Source organism: Podarcis melisellensis (genome assembly GCF_964234715.1).
Source record: "Podarcis melisellensis genome assembly, chromosome: 9".
Taxonomy (NCBI): Eukaryota; Metazoa; Chordata; class Lepidosauria; order Squamata; family Lacertidae; genus Podarcis; species Podarcis melisellensis.
The window spans coordinates 51,354,404-51,379,629 of record NC_138541.1 but is presented as its reverse complement, the minus strand read 5'-3'; the positions used below and the strand labels follow the sequence as shown (position 1 = coordinate 51,379,629).

The following is a 25,226-nucleotide window of genomic DNA, read 5'->3' as shown; positions in this document are numbered from 1 at the left end:
CCCATCTGGAGTGGTACCTATTTATCTACTTGCACTTTGATGTGCTTTCGAACTGCTAGGTTGGCAGGAGCAGGGACCGAGCAACGGGAGCTCACCCTGTCGCGGGGATTCGAACCTTCTGATCGGCAAGCCCTAGGCTCTGTGGTTTAACCCACAGCACCGCCCACGTCCCACTGAAGGGACCATAAGGATCATCTAGCCCAAACTCCTGCAATGCAGGAATCTTTTGCCCAGTGTGGGTCTTGAACCCACAACTCTGAGATTAAGAGAATCATGCTCTACCAGCTGAGCTACCCTAGCAGGTCTAAGTACCCTAAAAAAAAACCTTTCCTTGGGAAATCTGAAGTAGGCTCTTAAAGCAGAATTTAAGTTTCTGGGGACAGGCATTGGGTTGTATTGAGCGAACTTTTATTCAGAGGAGACCTAATGGACAGGACTAACTATAAGTTCATTGATTTTAATGGATCTACTCTGGGTAAATGTTAATTGAATACAGCCTGTTATGTTTTTTTCACATAATATTATCTACCTGGACATTTAGAAGATGCTAGTATAACCTATTAATCAGAAAGAAATCGCAGGAAAAGTAGAAAGTTAAGATGTCCTTTTTTTTCTTCAAGTCAGTAAATTAGTTTGCTCTGTTTCTCCAGGGTGTCTTTTCCTGGTGGCTCGATGGTACTTAGTGGCATTCAGCATATAACCGAGCCAGGTTATGTAATGTGAAAGGAAAATCCAATGTCTGTCTAAAAAACCTGATATTCTGTTCTTGCTACCTTTTTTATATTGGTGTGCCTCTTCTTCTGTTCTCTTGTGTTCCTTTCTCTAAGAAAGAGACAGAGCAAAGGACAACAGTGGAGAGATAGGAACACAGAGATATAAAACTGACCACTTTCCACCTGACTCCCTATCCCTTTCAGCACGTCTTTCTTTCTCTCTCAGTTGGACTCACTTGACACCAGGTTGTCCTTCTCTTTCCCAGCAGATTCCATTGCTCAATTCACCATATTTTGTTTTCCAACTTCTTCAAGCTCAGTTGGGATGGGGCTTTTGGGGAGGGGTGGAGTACAGGGTTTCAAAAGCTTTTAAATTTTTTAAATAAATATGCTCAATTTTAAACAACTTAGGTTTAAACTGGTCTTATTTACATTTTTTTAGTTATATAAAGTGCAAATTATTTTGAGTTAAAGTAAAAAAAGCTTCAGATGAATGGAAATTCAAAAACATGTCGTTTTTGGAATGAATGCAGGAGTTGTTCCCATAGGGCCTTTCCCCCCCCCTTGGGGTTTTTATTTTGGGGAGGGGGGGCTTCAAATCTTGGGACTCCCAAGAATTTGCTTATAACTCCCATTTTTTGTGTGGCTGCTGCTGTTTTGGCTACCTAAGCAATGTCATCTAGTATATAAGAAGAGTGAACAGATTATTTTTTGCTTGCTTTACTTGCTGCTACAACTTCTTCTTTTTTCTTTTATAGGAAAATAAGCCAATTGGGTTTAATGTCCAGCAGCTGATGGTAACAGACAAGGATTCTTCCCACAATGGGCCACCTTTCCATTTCACCTTTGTCAGTGGGAATGAAGACAGCGCTTTTGAGATCACTCAACAAGGAGTACTTACAACCGCTATTCAACTAAAACGCAAAGTGAAGGATCATTATTTTCTTCATGTTAAGGTGCAAAGTGTTCACAATATGGTGCTTGAAATGTATTGTAACATTTGTGATGGGGAAGGGAATACGTGTGTGTGTGTGTGTGTGTGTGTGTGTGTGTGTGTGTTTAAAATGTTTTACCCCACTTCTTAGCTGAGAAAGCTCTCAGAGATGGTTATAGATCAGTGAAAAAGAGAAAGGCTTCCAGATGAACTTACAATATTTGTGAGTGCTGCTTCGTATTCCAAGTAGTGATTTAGTGTGGTGTGGAATGTATAAATCAGTTAACACTAATCTGAAATATACTTCGCTGTGACTATACTGAAAGCTACTACTACACTACCCAGTACTGCTCTTGGCTGAGGCATGACATGGCAATTAAAGAAACTTCTTGTAAGCATAGGTTTCTTCCCATGGCAGATGCACCTGCACAAAATTCATTCATTCATTTTTGCTTTTATATCTCTCCTTCCCTTCAAATAACTCCAGGGGAAATACATGGCTCTTCCCCTCCTCCATACTGCCCTCAACAACCCTGAGAGGCAACTCCAGCATTGAAGTAGTGAGCTCATGCAGGATCCTGGCTCCTTCCCCCTGAACATGTAAATTATAAGTTTCTCCAGCTGCACCCTGTTCATCTGAGAAGTTGTTTCAATAAGGGTCCTGCTGTTACTTATGGGAACCATCTCTTAAGTCATGTGCATTAAGAGTTCAGAGTACCAGCTCAAGACGGCAAAAACCTCACCACTATTTAAGTTGAACTGGAGGGAGTGGAGAGAATTCCTTCCTAATCTCAAAATAGATTGATTCCTGGGAAAAGAATAGCTTTCTTTGAGTTTAGATCTCGAAGGGGGAAAAGCTTTCAAAGTGCCATCTGCTGTTTGAAACGGGTTACTTCATTGCTAATATTTACCATAAAACACTGTGGCAGGTTTACCAGTAGTTTCTTCAAGAACCATTGGCAGCTCTTTGGAAATAGTTCCAGTAGTTGGAGCTCCGCACGTGCATGGATGGTTCTTAATTGCGATCCAGAAGTTGGAAGCAAATTGCACTATTTTAATGTGACAGCTCTTCGCTGGTCAATTCTTCTGTACAAAGCATTCATTAAAGACCTTGACCTCTTTAATAATCATATAAAGCTTCTAGTTAAAAGCTGATGAAATTGAGCAGAAACTCAATGCTTGTGCATCATTTTCCACTAGGTGGCTGATAATGGAAGACCTCAGTTGTCATCTTTGACTTACATGGACATTAGGGTCATTGAGGAAAGCATCCATCCTCCAGCAATTCTGCCCTTGGAAATCTTCATCACAACCTTTGAGGAGGAATATTCTGGCGGTGTCATTGGAAAAGTACATGCAACTGATCAAGATGTTTATGACACTTTGACGTACCACCTGGATCCCAAGATGGACTCAGTGTTCTCTGTCTCTAGCACAGGTGGCAAGGTGATAGCTCACAAAAGGCTAGATGTAGGACAATACCTGCTGAACGTTTCCGTTACAGATGGAAAGTTTACTACCGCAGCTGTCATTTCAGTTCATATCAGACAAATCACGCAGGAACTGTTGAACCACAGTATAGCTTTCCGTTTTGCCAACCTTGCCCCCGAGGAGTTCATCGGTGACTATTGGCGCAATTTTCAGAGGGCTCTGAGGACTACTTTGGGAGTCAGAAGAAATGACATACAGATTATTAGCCTGCAACCGTCTGATCCTCCATTGAACCTTGACGTGCTGCTGCTTGTAGAAAAGTCTGCTGGTTCTCAGCATTCAACCAGAGCCCTACTCCATAAGATCAACTCCTCTGTGGCTGACCTTGAAGAGACCTTGGGCGTCCGGATACTCAACGTTTTCCTCAAGCTGTGTTCGGGCCTGGATTGCCCTTGGAAATTTTGTGAAGAAAAAGTGACCCTAGATGAGAACATCATGTCAACCCACAGCACTGCCAGGCTGAGTTTTGTCACACCGCATCACCGGAGAACTGCAGCCTGTCTTTGTACAGGTAAAGTAACCATACAAAGTATGCTGGAAAATAAATTGTGTATGATCTTTCACATTGCAGAGGGTTTAATTGCACTCCTTACTTTTAAGGCTCCAGTCTTAAGCCTAGCAATTTCATGAGATAGGGAAGATGTACCTGGTAGTTATTCCTTTAGCTAATAAGGTATCTCTTAAGCACTTGAAGAATTTCATTTTTGCCTTCCATTGTCTTTAAATGGATTCTGCACAAGATCTTCGGCATAGATTTTGAGGGGAAATTCTACTAGTACCTTTGGGGAAATAGCGTGCCCTTGAAAAAAGTGGATCAGCAGCCTTAAGGGATATGGAAGCAGTTAAAATATATGTTCGGCTTTAGCTAGGTAACATTTTAGGATAGCGTCATGTCGGGAGAAGAAAGTGTTGCGGTGTCAGGTGAGCAGTTCTCCCAGCTGGAGCTCATATTATAGCAGTTTAAGAATCCCATGTCTCCTGTAATTTCTTGCTTATTTCCTTGTCACCTACTTTAACACAGCTATAATTTTCATCACCCGTTGTGCCTGGAGAATATTAGGCTTTCAGTTTTAGGAGTCGTTGCATTAAAAAAAAATTGCCATGTTTGGAAAGAATGTGATAAAAATAAAACCTTGCTCTATTTATATATAACTATTATCTATATTTACAGAAGGAAGCTGTCCCCTTGTGAGCAGTGCCTGTGAGGGGAATCCGTGCCCTGAAGGTACAGAATGTGTAGCAGATCCCAGAGAAGGAAAGTTTACTTGCATTTGCCACGGAAGCAACAATGCCCAGTGCCCTGGTAAGATTTTAACTCCTAATACCCTTCAGCTTTGTCTTCAGCCTTCTTGCTGAGAAATGAAGCTTTGAGTCATAGCTCTCTCCTTCTCCTTTTTTAAAAGTATCGGTTGGACCATCAGTGACGTTTACTGGAAGCAGCTACATGAAGTATCGCCTCATGGAAAACGAGAACAAGGAAGAAATGAAGCTCACTATGAGACTCAGGACGTACTCGACTCAAGCAGTTGTTATGTATGCCCGAGGAACGGACTATAGCATTTTAGAGGTGTGTTAGTTTCAAATGCTAGAAGCCTTAAACTGTGCAAAAAAACTGCCTTAACACACTCACTTTGAAATCTAATTTGCACCTAAATTGTCCCAGGCTTAGAATGAATCATTTGATTCCAACCAACGACATATAACTGAACACCCTGTAAATAAGCAGGCAATAGACAGTACATATTTAGTAAAGTATGTGATGCCTTCTACAGTACTGGAAATGATGCTTAAATATTCCAGCTGCTGACAGTTTATAGACAAATATGCCCCACGTTATTATGCGATGATAAGAAACACTGTGAAAAGGTAGGTGTTAACTGAGATGGAAAAATGAATGAAAATGCATGTGTGTGTGTGTGTGTGTGTGTGTGTGTGTGTGTGTGTGGCCAGCAGTAACTGGAGGTTGAAAATGTATATATAAAGCACAGTCATTTCCACCAAAGTGAACCCCCTTGATCTTTCAACACTGAAAGTATTCTGCTTAATAATCATAACCTTACTCTTAAGAAGAAGAAAATAAAGCAAAGCACTACATTTAAGCCAAAGGGTTAAGATATGCCACCAAATGATCACTATAGGTGTAATCAAAGCTCCCAGCATCAACATTGCTTTAACATAACTAGCAGCTTCTGCTCATATGAGAGTTTTGCTTAATAGGGTTCTGCTGCTTATTTGTCCCACATGTAGTGGCCAATAGGTAGAATCCTGCATCGTGGTGCATGCTGCCGTTCCTGGCAGCCATTGCCTGCCAAGCAGTGTGCTCATGCCCCTTTCACCCAGCATCACCTCGTGAGTAAGGAAGCAAGGTGGTTTCAGTCTGGATCCTGCGGGTGCATCACTTATTAGTGGCAACGGGAGGTAACGCCACACTGGGCTGTTGCTGCAAATGAAGCTGGGGGACAGAGAGAGAGAGAGAGAGAGGACATCTGTTTATGTGTTGCCTTTTCTCTGCTTAGATCCACCATGGGAGGCTGCAGTACAAATTTGACTGCGGAAGTGGCCCTGGGATTGTGTCTGTGCAGAGCACGCAGATCAACGACGGCCAGTGGCATTCGGTGTCCCTTGAAGTTGATGGGAACTATGCCAAGCTGATTCTGGACAGGGTACACACCGCGTCTGGCATTGCTCCTGGCACTTTAAGGACACTGAACCTGGACAACCATGTGTTTTTTGGCGGTCACATTCGGCAGCAAGGCGCAAGGCATGGAAGGAGCCCGCAGGTTAGCAATGGCTTCAGAGGCTGTATGGATTCCATAGTACTAAATGGCCAAGAATTGCCCCTGAACAGCAAACCACGGAGTTACGCACACATGGAAGAATCTGTGGATGTATCCCCTGGGTGTTTACTGACTGTGACAGAGGATTGTTCAAGTAGTCCTTGCCAGAATGGGGGCATTTGTAACCCACTACCCAGTGGAGGTAAGTTTGGCGCTTTTTCACAGTACTTGCTTTGTATTAAGTAGTGGGTGCTCTTTTCATTCTTGGTGGCTGAATTAATGATACGGTGGCCAGAGTATTTGAGTTCACTTAAATGAGAAACTTCCTTTCTTACTAGCAGAAAGAACTTATTTGAGATATTTTACTTACTGTCTGTAGGCCTACATTTCACCAAGCATTCATTTTACAACAGAAATATAAATATAGTGTCCTATTGTTGGGCTGCACAGCTGACAGCACAAGCAGCTCTAGATTTAAGAATTGTGTTTGCTGGAGAATAAAACATTTTAAAAATGCTTCTGAGCATGAAAATGAGCTTTGTAAATCTTAGGACATTGCAAGCCTCCTTGCGTTATTTGAGTCTTGTCCTTCCTTTTTTACCAGGTAAAATAAGCAGAAACTAGTTGGGGGCCTTTTCAGTGTTAGCTCCAGGATGGAAATTGTTATGTCCTTTGGATTATAGCAACCTAGTAAGTTCTGAAATGGCTATAGTTTAAGTTATGATCCTATAAATTGGTTACACCAGCGAAACACTTCATTATAGCTTATTGTCTGGCTGTCTGCAACTTCTTAGTAGCTTAGGATTGCTTTCATATTGTGATTATGCTCAAAATAGCATTAGTTTTTGTTTTTCATGGGTTTTGAGAAGATCTCATAGAAGGTTGGTTCCATGTGTTACAGAAAACAGTGTTTCGCTTTGTGGGTACCTGTGACATCTTTTTAATACTGTTTTTCTTGCAGGTTATTTTTGTAAATGTACACCTTTATTCATGGGCACTCACTGTGATTTAAGTGTCAACCCATGTGCTTCCAACCCGTGCCTTTATGGCGGCACTTGCATTTCCGTCAGTGATGATTTCATCTGCCAGTGCAGAGGACTGTACACTGGTCAGAGGTATGGCTTCTTTGCTAGCAGAATAGAATTAAACCTATGGTATTTTTTTCCAATTTATGTTTTGCCTTTAGAATAAACACTCCCTGGTAATCCTCTGAGACAGTTTAACACATTGCATTTTCTTAAAGTGTAGGGCCAAGATGTTTTACATGTACACTTGAAAAGATAGAGGGTGAGCAATGAGTAGAAACATTCCAATGGTGACTTTGCACCAATGAAAAGCGCTTCCACTCACACGGGGCAGGCACCTGTTCTTTTTTTCTTTTTTTTGCAATTCCCTACATACTGCTGCCTTCAGTGCAATATCCCATACTATTCCAAAGGATCCCCCCACTTTCAAAATAGCTTTTCATGGATGGCTTGAAGGACTACAATGAGATGTGGAAATCAGTAAAAAAAATGAGTGTCTAGTCTTCCCCCAGAGGAAATGTTTTCTGCCACCATGGGAAGCAACCCATACACATCAGGAATCCCAGATTGCGTGCACATCTTTTGAGTGTGTGGCTTTATTTGCAAACCCAAGTTTTATTTCCGTAAGATGTGAAAAGGCCCTTTATGTCATGTGCTACCATGTTTGACTTGGGGGACCTGGTCCTGCAAGCCTTTGGGCACATTTGCAACCATGGGAGTCAACCCAACATTGCTTGTACCTGAGGGTCATCATCAACACTCATGTTATTCATAGCTTTGAAGACAACTGACAAGATCTGTTCTCTTTTTTTCCATTTCCAGGTGTCAGATTGGTCCATATTGCAAAGACAACCCATGCAAAAATAGTGGGAAGTGTATTGATAGCTTAGATGGACCTGTTTGTGAATGTGAAGCAGGTTTTCATGGAGACAGGTGGGTAGCTTTGTACTGTTCATAACCCTTACAAAGATTAGCATATAGGATGAATCTTTTATTTTTAAAGTGTATATTTACTATCGGAGGCTGTAGTACAAATTTGATTGTGAGAATGGTCCCAGAATTGTGTGTCTACAAAGCATTCAGCTCAGTGATGGCCAGTAGCATTTAGTGTTGCTTGATATTGATGGGGACTGTCCTAGACAAGGGAATACATTGCATCTGGTATTGCTCCCATACTCCAAGGACGACACCAAACTCTCTCTCTCTCTCTCTCTCTCTCTCTGTGTGTGTGTGTGTGTGTGTGTGTGTACGTACAAAAGAGGTCTCCTTGATTACTGAGGCATGTATTACAGATGTTAACACCTTTTTCTTCATTGCATTATAGCATAATATTAAATCTTCAGAAATATTGTTTTACTAGAAAACAGCAGAAGGCAAATAAACTGGGATTAGCTCTCCTTTGTGGTTTCTCTTTTATCTTTCATGATCAGGGATTTGTACTGATCATTCTGTACTTCAGGGGGAAGAACATAGCTGCACTAGAATTAGCATCCTTTTGCTCGCAGTTTTAAATGGTAAAATGTTCGCATTTGAACAGGAACCAAGGAGGTAATTTTGCTATGGAAGTTTTAGAACATTTCTGCAGATCATTTGAAATGCAATTTTAAGTTGATTTACCTTCCCCCTCCCTCCATATTTGGCTTCTTTTCTTTTCTTTTTAATATAATGAATTGGTTTCTTACTCCAAGCAATGGAATACTTCCTGAATTCCCGTATTTAAAGAGATTTTGAAATCTTCTGAATTTCTGAGCCAGTGTTGTCCAGTGAGCACTGCCGGGACCTGAGAAGCGTGGTTTGAATTTCCACCTTTACTGTGATGTTATTGGCTGTTGTCCTTGAAGCTGCATATACAGCCTTATCAGCTAAAGAAGGCAAAGCGCCACAAGTGCAAACTGTTAGTGGAGCCTGAACGCACTCCATCCTTTATCTGCAAAAATAGGAAAAATGGTGTCCTGCCACACCAAACATGAGTGAGAACTCATGTTTAGAGTCCCCTATGTAGTGCAGTATTTCACCACCACTATGATGCTCTCACAAGGCTGTCTAGCAAAGTTGTCCCGAGCAGTTTGGTTTTGGGGTGGTTGTTTTTTGCCTTGGCTTTCTGCGGTAACTTACCTGCTAAACCCATTGGAGATAAAATAGCTCACATGTGTAGCAACTTGGCTGCCACTTCGTTTGCAGTATGGTAAATGAATGTGTCCAGTCGTGTAATTTCAGTTCATGGAAGAATGCATTTTCCTGAATTCAAAACACATTTTTGTTGGGGTGGGGCTACTTGTGAGGCAGCTTGGTGCACCGTGTAGTCAGTGGCACGTCGGGCACTGCTAACAGAGGGGGGGACCTTTCTCTTATCCCTCTCCCTGCTTGCCAGCCATGGTGCCAGCAAAACAGCTGGCATGGGAGAAAACGAGGAAGGGGCTTGGGGAATCAGCAAGGGAAGGAGGTTGGGTGGAATAGGATGGCCAGGCTCTGTCCAGATTAAGACTGGTTCATTAATAAGAGCTGTTTCCTAATCCTACTCCCTGGCATACTTAGAACTCAAGTCAACAGGAGCTCTTCCAGTGCTGGTGTTCCAGGTGTTGAATAACTTGCTGTGGGGATCTGATTTTAGCTGAGGGCAGTGTTAGAATCTGAGATATGAAAGCTAGGAGCTAAATGGCACCTTAAGCCTAGGTTATGGGTGTAACATTGGAATGTCTACGCACGTTTTTGTTTTGTTTTTAATAACCAGAATACAAAGCTGAAAATGAATGAACTGCAGCTAAAATCTGATGTTCATTTTTCACATGGTCTAGTCCTTCTCCTGTTCACCTCCCTAATATTCTTAAGAGTGTCTTTTCTCCAGACTTCAGAGAGTCACTGGAAGTGGGAAGCCAGAAAAAGATCTTTTGTTCCTTCCATTCTGCAGTTTTAATCTGAAATCTTAGGTGCAGTACTGTGCCCAGAGCTCATTAACTGCTTGCGCTAATGAAATTCCCTGTCACAAAAATGCACCTAGAACAATAGGAGTTTCGAACACTGGCTGAAGGGTACTGAGTGACAGCAAAGAGATGAAAAAGATTGTTCCAGCTTAGAGTGGAGTACCAGAAGAGGCACTAAATGATGAAGTGATTAATTCCCAGGCTGCAATTGTCTGTGCTCTGGTAACATCCTGTTAAAACTGCTCCAGTGTATTGGATACATAGCTGCCTTTGAAGATGGTTTGGAAAATATGGTTGGTTCAGAGTAACTGCTTGATGCAAAGACTCTTTATATTAAATCAGAATTCTTGCGGTCTGTAACACATACCCTATAAACAGAATACATAATTAAAAGTGTAGTTCCATATAAACTTGTATAAAGGCATGTAGGTGTGGAAGCACAGCAGCGGGGTTGAGGATAAAAAGAAGGTATGGACAATGTGTGCTGTCCTGGAGTCCTTGGAGAAAGGGACAAATTAGAACAAAATGTAATAATAATAGAATCAATAATACAGACCCTTCAAGTGTCCCTGTTTTCCAGGGACAGTCCTGGATTTACAGAAGCCTTCCCGGTTTCTGATTTGATCCTGGAACGTCCCACATTTCCTTAAAGGGTAAATGGGACCCCTGACCATTAGGTCTAGTCATGGCCGACTCTGGGGTTGTGGCGCTCATCTCGCTTTATTGGCCAAGGGAGCTGGCATACAGCTTCCGGGTCATGTGGCCAGCATGACTAAGCCACTTCTGGCAAACCAGAGCAGTGCACAGAAATGCCGTTTACCTTCCCGCCGGAGCGGTACCTATTTATCTACTTGCTCTTTGACGTGCTTTTGAACTGCTAGGTTAGCAGGAACAGGGACCAAGCAATGGGAGCACACCCCATCGCAGGGATTCGAACCGCTTACCTTCCGATCAGCAAGTCCTAGGCTCTGTGGTTTAACCCACAGCACCACCCACGTCCCTCACTTTTCCTTAGGACTCCCCTATTTTCATCAGAGAAATGTTGGAAGGTATAAAGTTATGCAGTGCCCCTGAGCCAAAGAGATAAGCAACTAGGCAACCTTTAGAAGGCTTCTGAAGGCAGCCCTGTATAGTTTTTTAATGTTTGATGCTTTATCATGTTTTTATATATGTTGTAAGCCCCCACCCCCCCTGAGTGACTGACGCAACCCAGTCAGATGGGCAGGGTATAAATAATAACATTATTAGTATTAAAAAGACATCCCTATTTTCACTGGAGAAATATTGGAGGGTATGATGATAATAATGATACAAACAATGAAAATTGGCACCCAACACTCCAGATGAGTCACAGTATTTTTAACATGGAAAAAATATATGTTGTGTTGTTATAAATATATCCTGCACTTTCCCATTTTGTGCATTTGTAAGCTGTTCCTTACCTGTTAATGTTTCATTGCAGGTGTTTAACCGATGTTGATGAATGCTTAGAAAGCCCATGTCAGAACGGCGCTCTCTGTGAGAACACATACGGTGCCTATCACTGCAATTGTAGCCACGGATTTGGAGGAAGACATTGTGCCGACGTCCTGAACAAATATGTTTCAACCCCCTGGAACATTAGCTTAGCAGAAGTCATTGGAATTATCATTTTCATAGCAGGGGTCTTCATACTGGTTGGGATTTTTGTCTTCTGCCGCCAAGTCATCTGGAAGAAGAAGAAGAAAAGCCAGCCAGAACCTGAAGACAAACATCTGGGAACAACAACAGCATTCTTGCAAAGGCCGTACTTTGATTCCAAACTGAATAAGAACATTTATTCTGACATTCCACCCCAGGTGCCTGTTCGTCCCATTTCATATACTCCCAGCATTCCAAGTGACTCGAGGAACAATCTGGACAGGAACTCTTTTGAAGGTTCCACAATCCCAGAGCACCCAGAGTTTACTACTTTTAACCCAGATTCCGTTCATGGCCACAGGAAAGCAGTGGCTGTCTGCAGTGTGGCTCCGAATTTGCCTCCCCCACCTCCATCCAATTCACCATCAGACAGCGACTCAATACAGAAGCCCAGCTGGGACTTCGATTATGACAGTAAGCCGCCGCCTCCTTTTTGAACTGAAAAAGCTTTGCTGGCAGGATATTGAGATTTCTGCTTTGAGCGGTTGTCTACAAAGGTTGAAGACATACAGATTTAAAATAAAAATAGAGCTCTCTCATTTTCGGAAGAGGGAACTCCTAGGTTGACGCTGAACATTAAAGGCAGTAAATACTTGATTTTGCTGCTAACTTTTGTGGAGAGGAGGGAAACACTGCTTCTCGGTCACAGCTTTGCCAAAATCCTGGATTTCCCCATTGGTTTCTGTGAGCGGATCACAGGTCTGCCTTGTGGTTGAGGAAAAGGGAATCTAAAGAAACTAGAATTTTGGCAGAGTCTGTGAATCTTTCGGTTTAGGCTGTAGTTGAGAGAAATGTAAGCAGAGAATGTTAGGGTGTCCAAGAGGGAAATGGAGTGACAGTCCCTGGCTGCTTCTTAGCAGGAATATTGGGGAGAAAGTATCCCTCTCCTGTGCTATTAAGGGGATGTTTCAGATAAAAGGAAAGGAGACAATGGTAGCAACACCCTAGCTGCCCACCCTGTAGCTCATCTTCAAGACTAACAGTCAACACACAAACCCTCTAGAGTTATATAGGACAACAGGGGGAAGGCCTCAGGGGAGTGAGGAAGAACAAATAAATGCGTATTTTTTTTCTCTTTCCCACCGCAGAAATCTTAAACAGCACTAAAAGGCTCCCATTTCAGACTGGCTCTGAAAAGCATTTGTAGGGGAGTGGTATACTCCAGTGTTTTGCTATATGATGGTACCTCGGTTTATGAACTTAATCCATTCCGGAGGTCCGTTCTTAAACAGAAACCGTTCTTAAACCCAGGAGCGCTTTCCCTAATGAGGCCTCCTGTCGCTGTTGCCTTTCCACCATTCAGATTCCGTTCTTAGACTGAGGTAAAGTTCGCAAAGTGTGACACTACTTCCGGTTTTGTGGAGTTCTTAAACCGAATAGTTGGTAAACAGGGCTGTTCTTAAACCAAGGTACCACTGTATATTTATTTAGACAATTTATATCCTATTTAACCAGCATCATTTCCTGAGCAATGTACAAAAGAATGCAGTGCAGAAAAGAAAAAAAAACCAATTAAAACAATTAAATCAGGCTTCAAATGAAATGCCTGCTGGGGTTTTAAAACAGTCAAGCTTAATTTTTTGTCATGTTTCTAGTACAGTCGTACCTTGGAAGTCGAATGGAATCTGTTCCGGAAGTTCATTCGACTTCCAAAATGTTCGAAAACCAAAGCGCGGCTAGTCGGAAGCTGCAGAAGCCCCATCGGACGTTCAGCTTCCAAAAATAGTTTGCAAACTCGAACACTCACTTCCGGGTTTGTGACGTTCAGGAGCCAAAACATTCGATAACTAAGCTGTTCAAAAACCAAAGTACGACTGTAACTATATTTGTGGGGGCATGTTGAAGTTGGTTGTCACATTAATTGTTTCTGCCTGTCTCTCCTCCTTTCAGCTAAAGTTGTAGATCTTGACTCTTGCCTTTCAAAGAAGCCCCTGGAAGAAAAGGTTTCTCAGCCTTACAGCGCTAGAGAGAGCGTGTCGGAGGTCCAGTCCCTTAGCTCATTCCAGTCGGAATCATGTGATGATAATGGTAGGTAGATGAAGCCTTGCTGTTTTGTGTCGCTCTGCTTCCTTGTCTACCGTCTCCGCATAGGTGCCTCACGCGGGCATTGCAAATATCAACAGGCATATCGTATTCTGTCAGGACCAGCTCACCCAGTTGGGCAAAGATCTGCAGCAATAGCCTCCCAGTAGCAGCACTCCCACTTGCTGGGAAAGTGAGGTGTGAGTTGGCACATGGGCAGAGACAACCAGGCGCTTGCACGGGTGCAACGCAGAACACAGACGCCACCTCAGTATTGCCCCTCAGCCTCCTGGCAAACGGCAGCGTTGCTTCTGCCGGGAGGCCATTGCTGTGTCCCCACCCCTCTGGGTTAGTGAGCCACTTCTGCAGGGATGCATAATAAGTTGCAGACGATGTCATAAGCTGGCTATAAGTCGTTTAAACCTGTAATGGTTAATGTTTGATGTGAAGACAAGGAGTATTCTTTTTGTAAAAATAGTGAGGTTATGAATATTGGAGGTGTGTGGGATGGAGTGAGGTTTTAAAATGTCTGAAAACTGGATTACTACTTCATTTGTCTCCTCTTTTTCCTTGCTGCTGCCTCAGCTCCCATATGGATCAGAGCAGTACTGAGTGAAAGCAGAGTATGAGGGACTGGCTTGTAAGTCTGATAACGTTAGTAATGAAGGAAGTTGTCCAGCAGGGCTTTTATTGTGTTCTGTCTGGCTTAGGCCACGATAAGGAGCAGATGTGTGCCAAATCTCTGTGCATGGAAGACATTCCACTTCACTGAATCAGGCCCTATTCTATTGTCAGTGTGAGCGAAACACTCTGAAAGTGGCCCTGACCTGTCAAAAGTACTCAGTGAATTTACTTTGGATTTGACCTTCATTGGGTTATTTTTTAAATTACTCCAAAGCTTCATTTATGTTTTTGTTATTAAGCTTAGGAAAATAATTGGCTACCGTTTTAAAATACATATTATTTTGCTCATGCTCAGCAAAGATGTCCTGTCTGCTTATTTCAGTGTATTAACTTGTTTGTGGTCTCAACATAAAACTTCCTTTTATTACTTAACCAAAAAAAGTAAGTTGTTGTTTTTTTACTGATCACTAGCACTTTCAGTGACGTTTCTGTGTATGTTTGTGTGTTTGTTATATGTATATGCATTAATGGTTTTTCAGTACGAAAGGAACTTTAAAAAAAGCTGTAGAACAGAAGTAGCGTTTTGAAACGAGTTTATAGTTTTGCACTGTAACAACTAGTACGCACCATTTGTTTCTCTATGGCTGGCTGCAAGTTCCAAATACGCTAGTATGATTCGGAATGATAAAAGAAAGGAATGCAAATGGTAAATGTCAGAATTGAAAGTCACAGTTGACAATATTATGCAGCTATGAGCATGACACTTAGCTTGCCAGTTCTCCACTCAGCCAGTTAATTAGAGAACCAGAGAACCCTAGCCAACGATTTGGCTGGTTGTTTCAAAATTTTCCCTCCCCACTCTCCAGCTTTTCCACTCACATTCCCCTTCCCTCTGTATCTTGTGTTGCTTCCCCACCCTCTGCCCATGCAGCAATATACAGCCTTCCCACTGCTGGGCTCTGTGTGAATTTTTGACTCCACTTCACCTCCTTCCCCTTCTTTCCTTCAGTTTCTGACTTTCTATTCCTCTTCTGCTTCCCCTCTCCATTTTCTCCTCAGTTCGCTTGTTTGCTGTATCCTGCCTCCAGCTATCCTGCCCTGTGATGTAGACTATTCCAGAAAACTTTGAATTGGAAGCTTTCAGTTTGTGTCAGGCAAATTCTCCCCCCCCCCCGAAATTTTATCTTGTCTATTTTACTTGTCTTTAGCAAACAAAGCCAATAATTTTGAACCTGTTGGGCTTGCCTAGCGTTTATATGCAGTTGGCATCCATACCTTGTTACTAACGAACTTTGGAAATGGAAAAATAAAACACTGGAAAGATTGCAGTCCCTGATCACTGACCCTGTCCTCCTTTTCCTCTTCCTACACATCAGCTGCATTACCTTATGAAATAGCCTTGATCCAAGCCTGTTTCATTAAACCTTTTAGTGCTTTTAAAAATGACCTTCACTTAACCTTTTCTCTGATTCTTCAACTTGCCTTCCCCTGTCATGAACTTCACATAAAACCTGTTCAACATTCCTACCAGCCAAACCTCTTACCTTTGGTTTTGCACTCATAAAAGCTGGATTATTTCCCAGAATTCTATTTATTCTTCCTTTTTTTAGAAGTTAAAAAATTGTGAACATCCTATGCACTGGCTGTGGGGGAAGTGTTTGCAGACCAGCTGTGGAGAAGCAGCATAGGGCTTTAGGAGACATAACCGTCATAAAACAGGTTCCATTTGCAGAACTGAGATGCCATTTTGAATTTCAGCAAATTTTGATCTACCACCTGCAATCCTTTAGGGGAGAAAAAATATTGTATCAGTAAAACGAACCAGTGAAATTATACATGCAAACTTTTCTTAGGACTAGTTCACACTTTACTCCTTTTGTAAATAAAATAATATGCATGTGCAGTGCATCGATTATGAACGGTGAATGTCTATTTAAACAATATTTTTTTCTTGTTTAAAAAAGAATAGGAGTAACTGAGAAAGAATTGGGCATTTGTGTGTGAAAATTGGCTGTTTAAATCAACGAGTGCCATTCACAGTTGACACAGCACACATGTATGTTGCGCTTCAGTATCCATTCCCAGATACTAAAAGTAAAGTGCGAATGAGCCCTGATGATTGCTAAAATGTATATACGCATGTTCATCTTTGCAATCCATTTTCCGTTCTAATAACCTTTCCAGACCATTCATTTAGAGCTGTTTGCAGAGTCCAGAGTATAATCAGATGCAAAAGCACAGAATTTTTTTGAATGTTTATTCCCAGTCAGAACAGAATGTGACTGGTGCTTGTGTAAACATTATGTGCCTAACCCCACTTGAAATGTTGTGCAGTTGTGTGTAATTATTAGAAGATTTTTAAGTGGTGTTTTTTTATGTTTCTTGGTATGCTTTTATATGCTGTTTGAAACTGCTGCTAATTATAAGTTTCTCTTTTAATTTGCTCCTTCCCATACTTTTTACAAGCTTCCCTAGTGACTGTAATACACCTTGTCAATGCTGTTGTTGACTCGGTGGGAAAAGAAGGTATATAGTTTTCACTTTTTATTTATGGTCTGGGCAGAACGTTGCATGCATTTCTCTTCTAGGAATGTATTAATACATTAGAGGTATTAAAATAAGATACATCGTTTCTTATAAACAGTATACACGGTTGTTTGCTTTAATAGACGCACAAATGGAGATGTTTAATCTAGTCTCACATTTCTTTGACTCAATTTCCAAAAAGACCATCTCTGCACTAGGGCATTCTAACATGAAAACAGCATCAAATCCTGGCATGTTACCATAACACTGAGCACAGATTATCCCTTTATTATCACAAGTACATTCCCTGGATAGGAGAAGGCATGACCATCAGTCCTATGTGTCTCAGTTACTCCTAGATGTGCACCTGATAAGGCAGCAGCCGCAACAGAGAAGCTCTGCCCTCAGTTTATGTATCTCCCCTATCTGAGCTGCACTCAAGCAGGCAAAGACTCTGCCTACATGTAACCTTTTCTCCTCCCACTTCAGTCCTCTTCTGATCCTGGGAGACAGTGGATCAGGAGAGGTGATGGCAGGAGGAGGAGGAGGTGTGGAAGCCCTTGACCAGGCATAGGCAAACTTGGCCCTCCAGATGTTTTGGGACTGCAGTTCCCATCATCCCTGACCACTGGTCCTGTTAGCTAGGGATGATGGGAGTTGTAGTCCCAAACCTTCTGGAGGGCCGAGTTTGCCTATGCCTGCCCTTGACTCTACACCAGCCTGACCTATCTCTTCCTCCCCTTGCACCTGTTCTCCACTCTCCAATCCTGCAGCTTCTCCTGCCTTTGAATATCACAGGCTCCCTCAGATCACTGGTCCCTTCTTCCAAGTCAGTCTCCAAACCCACATTGTCCCACTGCCCATTCCTCAGTGTCCAGCCCAGTCCCGGACATCCTGTCTCTCAGCCTTATTCTTCCCCATAGGTGAGCAGTAGCAATATGCCACCATAGGGCCAAGTTCTTCCTTGCCCCATCTTTCCCCTTCCCTCTTCTCTGCACAAAGGCTTTGCCAGTCTCAGAGCTATCCCCCAGCTCTTAAGCCATTCGTTTTGCAGCCGGAACAAGCAAAAACTGCCCCATGCAATGTCATGAATGAAAAGAGGATTGAAGAACACACTTCACACTAGTGCATGCTATACACAGTACTCCTTGGGGAAGTTGTGGACTCTCCTTCCTTGGAGATTTTAAAGCAGATGTTAGGTGGTCATCTGTCCTGAATGTTTTAGCTGAGTTTCCTGCATTGCAGGAAGTTGGACTTGATGACCCTAGGTGTCCCTTCCAACTTTACATGTCTATGATTTGTTTATGTTAATATATATATATGAAGATTACCTCATAAAATCCTTGTAGGTCTTGCATAACCAGAAGAGATAAGAAGCAATCCTATTAACAATACTACTCCCCCCCCCCTTGAGATGAGATAATAGAGGTGAGCAAGTGCTATGGCACTGTTTAAAGTACAGTTTGCCAAGGATATTGTAGCTGGGTGGTTGAATGCAAACAGAAAGGAAGTATGGTTCGATGTTCAACAACATGAGCTATGAACTGAGGTGTCTTCAGTTCAAATTTTAGGTCAGCCATTAATTTGCTGGCTGGCCACTAAGTACTCAGAATATGCCGCTCACCCCGTATGTAATGATGGTGCTGGTGATAATAAAACAGTTTACTTTACAGGATTTGTAAGCATTACTGAATGGTACAGAAAGCATCTTAAATGCACAGAACAAGTGCGATATTCTCCAAGGCATACAGTTGACATGCAAAGTAGAAAGTACCTGAAAATGTTGATCATCAGACAGATTTAGTTCTCCTGTTAACATACCTGCAGACAGCCTCAATAGTACCAGCCTCAGTAAAGTCTTGGTTCACACCAGGCTTGTACCACAACTTTTTCCCAGCATAGGTTTCTTCTTTCCCTGGGGTACACCTCTTCTGTGTGGTAGACTACAAGGAGAAAATAATCAAGAAATACTCCTCTCCTTTTATCCTGCTCATTTTTGACTCTGTAGAAAATGCTCTTTGAATCAGCTTCTATGCATAGATAGACATCTAGGGTGGTACCTTGGTTTACGAACTTAATCTGTACCAGAAGTCCGTTCTTAAACCAAAGCATTCTTAAACCAAGGCATGCTTTCCCATAGCAGCAGGGGACTCAATTTACAAATGGAACACACTCAACAGGAAGCGGAACATGTTCTTATTCCAAGGCAAAGTTCACAAACCAAAACACCTACTTCCAGGTTTACAGTGTTCTTAATCCAAGTTGTTCATAAACTAAGCTGTTCTTAAATCAAGGTACCACTGTATCTGTTTGTATTAGTGGGTGGGAAATGTTGGGGTCAAGCTAGATAAACAATACAATTGTAAAAAAAGACTATGTCATCTAGATACAGGCTGTGCATTTCTGACATCCCTTAGCATGTGTTGGAAGCTGGTTTGTAAAATGCCGCCATCAGTATACATGGAGCATTATAGAGTACAAAGAGGATACATTCCTGCTGTAGATGAGTTTATAATCTTAACATTCTCAACTCAGGGAAACAAAAAGAAAACAATGCAGGGATATACAGGGAAGGAGAGTTTCATTTATTTATTTTATTTGTATCCACCCCTTCATCTGTAGATCTCAGGGCGGTTCACAACATAAAATATAAGCTAAAAACAAAAACATAATAAAAAATATTTCACTGAACATGCTTAGGGTTGCTTACAGGTTTAGTTGCAGGAGGGCATTTGAAGCAGGGTTAAGATCTAGACAACAAAAGAGATTAAGATGTACAGTGGTACCTTGGGTTACAGATGCTTCAGGTTACAGACGCTTCAGGTTACAGACTCCGCTAACCCAGAAATAGTACCTCGGGTTAAGAACTTTGCTTCAGAAGGAGAACAGAAATCATGCAGAAGCGGCGCGGCGGCAGCTGGAGGCCCCATTAGCTAAAGTGGTCTTCAGGTTAAGAACAGTTTCAGGTTAAGAACAGACCTCCAGAACGAATTAAATTCTTAACCTGAGGTACCACTGTATCCTATTTAGTAATGGCAAACTCATTTTCTGACTGCCAGCCCTTACGTAGCCACTGTGGCACCAGCCGCAGAGAGGTACCTGCAGATTTGGAGGAGCACAAAGTTTGCAGAAGTTCAAACCATATTTTAGGAGGTAGAATAGGGGGAATGACTTTTCAGTGACGATTGAGCACGCCACAGAGTGCTGAATGATGGAAAGGGGTTGGGAAAGGTGTATTCCGGAATATTGTATTCTGGAGGAGGTGGGGAGAAAGGGTCCTGGTTGTCTGGCTGGAATCCCAAACAAGATTACTCTGTGCTGCCACATGTTGTTGCAGTTCCCACTTGTAAAGCCTAAAAGAAAGTCTTCAAAATCAGCTGCATTTCATTAAGATTTTACTCAACAAGCACTTCCTTGGACAACCATCCCCCTGAAATCTTATATAACAGAGCCTCGGTTTGTAAGAGCCAGGGTTGCTGCCTTGCCCTCGCGATTGAAGGGGCCGGAGGCCGCAGGATGGCGTGTGCACATGACATCAGCACACCGCGAATATGGGGGGTCCCGTGGCCCCTCCCCCCCCACTTGGTGCCTATGGCTAGGACAATGATTTGAACTGGCAACCAAGGTTCACTATGTAATGAAAAGCTTTGTTTTAGTCTGTGCAAAACAGGTTCATAAATCTATATTCTCAAACTATTAATTCTGGAATCAGATTAATTATCAAACTATTAATCTAATTTTTGAAGTTTAGGTTTCACGGTTATTAGACAGCTTCATTGTTTCAGTAATCTATTTAGCTATTAGGCTGTGCATAAGGACAATAGGCAGCTGATTCCAGAATTAGCCACAAGGATAAAAAAACACAAATATACAAAACAATTCAACGCTATCAGAGAAGCCGTATTCAATCAATAATGTGTGTGCTGGGTTTTTACCTTGCTGAGCCTCCATCCTTACTTCCAAGCCCTGTCTTCGATCAGGATCCAAAGAACCACACAATTACTTCTACACACTCAAGAGTTTGTTTCTTGAAACAACATCCCACATGACCAGTTGGTGACTTTACAGAAGCAGTTTGTGATATGACTGTTTGAAGGGAATAAAACTATAAAGTCTCCCTTCCTTAACTTACAAGGGGACAATAGAAGGGGTTTTGTTACTGTTTCCATTGTGTACATTCTTACTGTTTTTAGGCTATTGAGTTCTTTTGAACTACTTGATGCCTAACTGCTCATCTTTTTTCCCCCTCTCTCCACTTTGCCACCTAAAGAGTCTTTCGCTGTTCCCGACCTGAGCAATTCAAGAGGTGACTTCTGCATGTAGTTGTTTGTTGCCATTCACAGAAATGTTTCTGTTAATATTTGGCCCCCAGCACTAACTTGGTTTGCTCACTGTGTATGAATGCAGTTATTTCCCTCCAGTTACTGGACGCTTATTCTAGCCCAGTGCAATTTCCCCTTTGTAGAAGGGATCACAAAATCTTGATACTTGTAACATAGCGATGTTTTACCAGTCAAGCCAGTAAGCACTTTTGTTTCAAGTACAATATTATATTCTTGCCCTACAACAGAAAGTGATTTTCTGCATGATTGGCTTATATAGAGACTTTTGTTTTTGCATTTGAATGCCTGAGTGTCCTTACTAATAGTTTCGTAGGGGTTCTTGTTATAAAATTAACTCCACAGCCGATGGGCAGCAACTAATAACATTAATACTAAACTGGTAAGTGTTATAGATACTTCAACAATTAGGGAATCTTAAACTTACTGGCCTCAGTCCGGAAAAATCAAATTGTAATTTAAAACCCATTGAAATCAGTGGGCTAAATTATCATAATCTTGCTAATTTTGATGGACTAATCTTGCAATTCTGCACACTGTTACTCCACAGGACTCGGTAGGATGTACTTCCGAGTAAACATGGCTCGGATCATGCCAGGCTTTTATTTCAAACAGGGCCATGAGCTTGTTGCAAATGTTACATTGAGATAAATGTAGTTACCATGCACCAGTTTGTTCCAGTAACAGGCTTCCATACACTTTTATTTTACACAAAGAATGATTTTTCTGGCGTTGTGTACCAGCTCATTCCTTAGCTCACTTTAGGGTGAGGTATGTTGTGATCCTAGTTAGCCCGGACTTGATAAACTATTTGCATGGTGCACCGTGACCTTGCTGTTGTAATGTTGAATGTTTGTTAACCTCGGGGGCAGATTCCTCCCATTCCTCTTGTGTTCTAATAGCTGGTGGTTGTGTTGTCCTTAGTGCAGTATATTGATTTTTCAGTGTTAGATGTTGAAACCCGCTTTGTTTTTGCCCTTCAGGCTATCACTGGGATACCTCTGACTGGATGCCCAATGTCCAACTGCCTGGCATACAGGAGTATCCGAATTACGAGGTGGTTGAAGAGGCTGCACCCCTGTATACAGATCCAAATTCCATTGATGCAGACTACTACCCTGGAGGTTACGACATTGAGAGTGACTTTCCACCTCCGCCGGACGACTTCCCAGTGCCTGACGACCTCCCACCGTTGCCACCCGAGTACAGTGATCAGTTTGACTCAATACAGCAATCCAGGGACATGCCTGCTATAGGTAGCTTGGGATCCTCTGCAAGGAGCAGGCAGAGGTTCAATCTCAGCCAGTACCTTCCCCATCACTATCCGCCAGACCTGTCGGAACCTCAGAACACAAACAACGGAGTCTCCGGGAATTACAGAGAACCCTTTGCTCCTTACACAGTAGGGTACAGCAGAGACTTCGAAGCGCCCCCCGTAGACAACATGTCCATGTCTGTGTATGCTTCCACAGCTTCCTGCTCCGACGTGTCGGCATGCTGTGAAATGGAGTCTGAGGCCATGCTGAGTGACTATGAGAGTGGAGACGACGGACATTTCGAAGAGGTGATCATCCCTTCGCTCGAGCCTCAGCACCACACAGAAGTCTGACACCCTTCCTCAATTAAAAGTGCCTGGATGTTAATGAACTTAAAAAATAAAAGTATTCTAGAGAAAAATATCGGAGAGCTTATTTTTCTTGGCAGCAATGCTTGAGCCGCTTTTGTTTCAGTGAGCTAAAACTGGCATGGCTGCACTGGATCATGTAGCTCATTTCAACTTGTTAACCATTTCCTGACCTCGTTCCCACCGCTTGACTGATCACAGGTCTCCCATTGGCTGTGCCATCCCCCCCAAAAAGTGTTTTTTGTACTTACATTGTCTATGTTAAAAGAAATAAAGCAAAAACACATACCACTTCCTCATGTTAGCATGATAAATGTATTTATATTGTTCAAGAGCAAATCATTTTTTTCTTATCTCTTTTTGTAAATTTTATGTACAGTTTTGATTTCGATAATTTTAACTAGATTTTGTAGATACTTTCGAAACTTGATTTCCACTGATTCTAGTGGTGTTTTTAGTGTGCCGTTAAACCAACATGCCCTGGGTCTTATAGCATTCAGCAGTTCACCGTTTTGTTTTGTTTTCCACAGAAGTGCGGCATTTCATTTATAGATTTCTATGTAACCATGCATTTCCAAGTGTACATAATTTCCAGCTGTAAAAGATTCCTGATATTTTCTGGGTGACGAACATGGAAATATCCCACCTGGGTTTCTGTACTCTAGGACAGTTACACATTTTTCCTTTCTTGAAAAGTGTGGGGGGCGGGGAGGAGGGAAGCCACTGCATACCTATTTAGAACCAAAACCACCATGGCACAGTTTTATAGTGTCTGTATATTTGTGATGCAATGGTCTTGTAAAGGTTTTTACTGAAATCTACCATTAGCCAGTCTTTCTTACTGACAATAAATTATTAATAAAATACTTTAGCTTTGTTCACCGTTATCTACTTCATATCTATTACACAGGTGTAACGTTGTAGATGCGTTGCTTAGCGCAGGCCTAGCCAGCAAAAAACAAAAACGGTGTTCCTTATACAGCCCACCAGATGGCAGCATGAGCCTGCTTAATTCATTAAAATAAAGAGTAGCACACATGGGATGAATGGATGCAATATGTAAGGATGAGAATCACGTTTCAGATGCTTCTCTTTTATGCACTAGCTGTAGCACCGGTGTGTGTTTTACAATTATACCTCCGCCCCATTCTCTGGGGAGAATAAGCGTATCCAACAGTTACTTAGAAGATCGCAGAGGTATTAGTCTTCATAATGATTTCTAGAATCCTCTTATTCCTTTTGACTTCTGCCAGTGCTTTGGATTAGGTTCTCAGCCTATTTAGTGGCAATGATGCAATTCTGCTGTCGGATGAAGAATCTCATTGTCGAAATCCCAGCGAAAACATAACCGTGCTTTATCATTCACATGCCACTTAACATCTAACAGCCCAGCCCGAGATTTTCTACCCATGTAAAATAAGTGTTCCGGCCAAGGGACTGAGACATGCCAAGCATTTACTAGGAAAACATGGGGAAATTGGCATGATCACTGCATGCTCGATACATGCATAATGCTGATCTGCCAGATGCGCCCCTCTGTATATTTAGGAATGTATTCAAACCCCTTGTCCTGTGCAAGCATGTGATTAGCATTGCCTGAGGGGGGGGGGGTGTGGGCTTGTGGGCCCTCCTTATTGAAGGAGAAATTGGAGGGTCTGCTGTACTTGTGTAAGCTCCATGTGTGAACATGTTTTGAGCTTACACAAGTAACATGCACTGAGCTTACACATTGAGTGCAGCAGGGCTGCCTCTGAAGACCGTCACCTTCCAATACATGGGGAGGAGCATAGGACCAGGCGATGGGTGCATGATGGAAGGGAGCAGCAAGTGCAGCCTTACTCTTATGTAGAACCATAGAATTGTAGAAGTGGAATTGGCCCCAAGGGTCATCTTGTGAACCCCCCCTTGCAAAGCAGGAATCTCTTCTAAAGCATCCATGAAAGATGTGCATCCAACCTCTGCTTAGAACCCTCCAAGGAAGGAGAGTCCACCATCTCCCAACCTGTTCTGCTGTCAAACAGCTCTTAATTCCATAAAGTTCTTCCTGACGTTTACTCAGCATCTCCTTTCTTGCAACTTGAAGCCATTGGTTTGAGTCCTACCCTCCAGAGCAGGAGTTTGGCACTGAACACCTGAATTGAACTATGGTCATTTTGTAAAGTGTTACAACTTTTGTAAAGTTTTACAACTTCACAAATTATTTTTCTAGGTAATACTTATAATATATCATCTCCGATGACTTCTTTAAAAGAAAAGAAAAAAAGGACAAAATGCCCAGAACTATCCTATACCACCAAGGTGGCTAACATGTACTTCCCACACACACAAAGCACTGTGCAGTTAATTTTTGCTCAATAGAATTAATTTTGATGGTACAAGTCAAGTTGGACCTTCAAGAGGAGATCTATTGCTCAACAACAACGAAATTCAGGCTCTACCCAGGCTTCCTCAGCCTCGGCCCTCCAGATGTTTTTGGCCTACAACTCCCATGATCCCTAGCTAGCAGGACCAATGGTCAGGGATGATGGGAATTGTAGTCTCAAAACATC

General features: G+C 42.2%; 1 protein-coding gene and 1 long non-coding RNA gene across 6 annotated transcripts in view; one reads left to right on the top strand and one right to left on the bottom strand.

The window, feature by feature from the left end:
* Positions 1 to 23,556, top strand: part of FAT1 (FAT atypical cadherin 1) — a 116,148-nt gene extending 92,592 nt beyond the window's left edge. For 2 of the 5 annotated variants that reach the window (XM_081926486.1, XM_081926487.1), the window contains exons 18-28: positions 1,472 to 1,669; positions 2,848 to 3,649; positions 4,310 to 4,441; positions 4,542 to 4,705; positions 5,655 to 6,117; positions 6,877 to 7,030; positions 7,763 to 7,873; positions 11,324 to 11,955; positions 13,432 to 13,569; positions 20,984 to 21,019; positions 22,037 to 23,556. In XM_081926486.1, the coding sequence (XP_081782612.1) occupies positions 1,472 to 1,669; positions 2,848 to 3,649; positions 4,310 to 4,441; positions 4,542 to 4,705; positions 5,655 to 6,117; positions 6,877 to 7,030; positions 7,763 to 7,873; positions 11,324 to 11,955; positions 13,432 to 13,569; positions 20,984 to 21,019; positions 22,037 to 22,662 (3,456 nt within the window). In that variant the 3' untranslated portion in view covers positions 22,663 to 23,556. Of the gene's footprint in view, positions 1 to 1,471; positions 1,670 to 2,847; positions 3,650 to 4,309; positions 4,442 to 4,541; positions 4,706 to 5,654; positions 6,118 to 6,876; positions 7,031 to 7,762; positions 7,874 to 11,323; positions 11,956 to 13,431; positions 13,570 to 14,148; positions 16,714 to 20,983; positions 21,020 to 22,036 lie in introns of those variants that run through there. The other 3 variants (XR_014172052.1, XM_081926488.1, XM_081926489.1) reach the window with 3 other exon arrangements.
* On the bottom strand, positions 19,975 to 20,977 carry LOC309378439. Its single transcript, XR_014172073.1, has 2 exons — positions 20,440 to 20,977; positions 19,975 to 20,406 (listed from the first exon to the last, which is right to left on the bottom strand). It is a non-coding gene; the product is annotated as an uncharacterized lncRNA (long non-coding RNA).
* Positions 23,557 to 25,226: the final 1,670 nt, after the last annotated feature.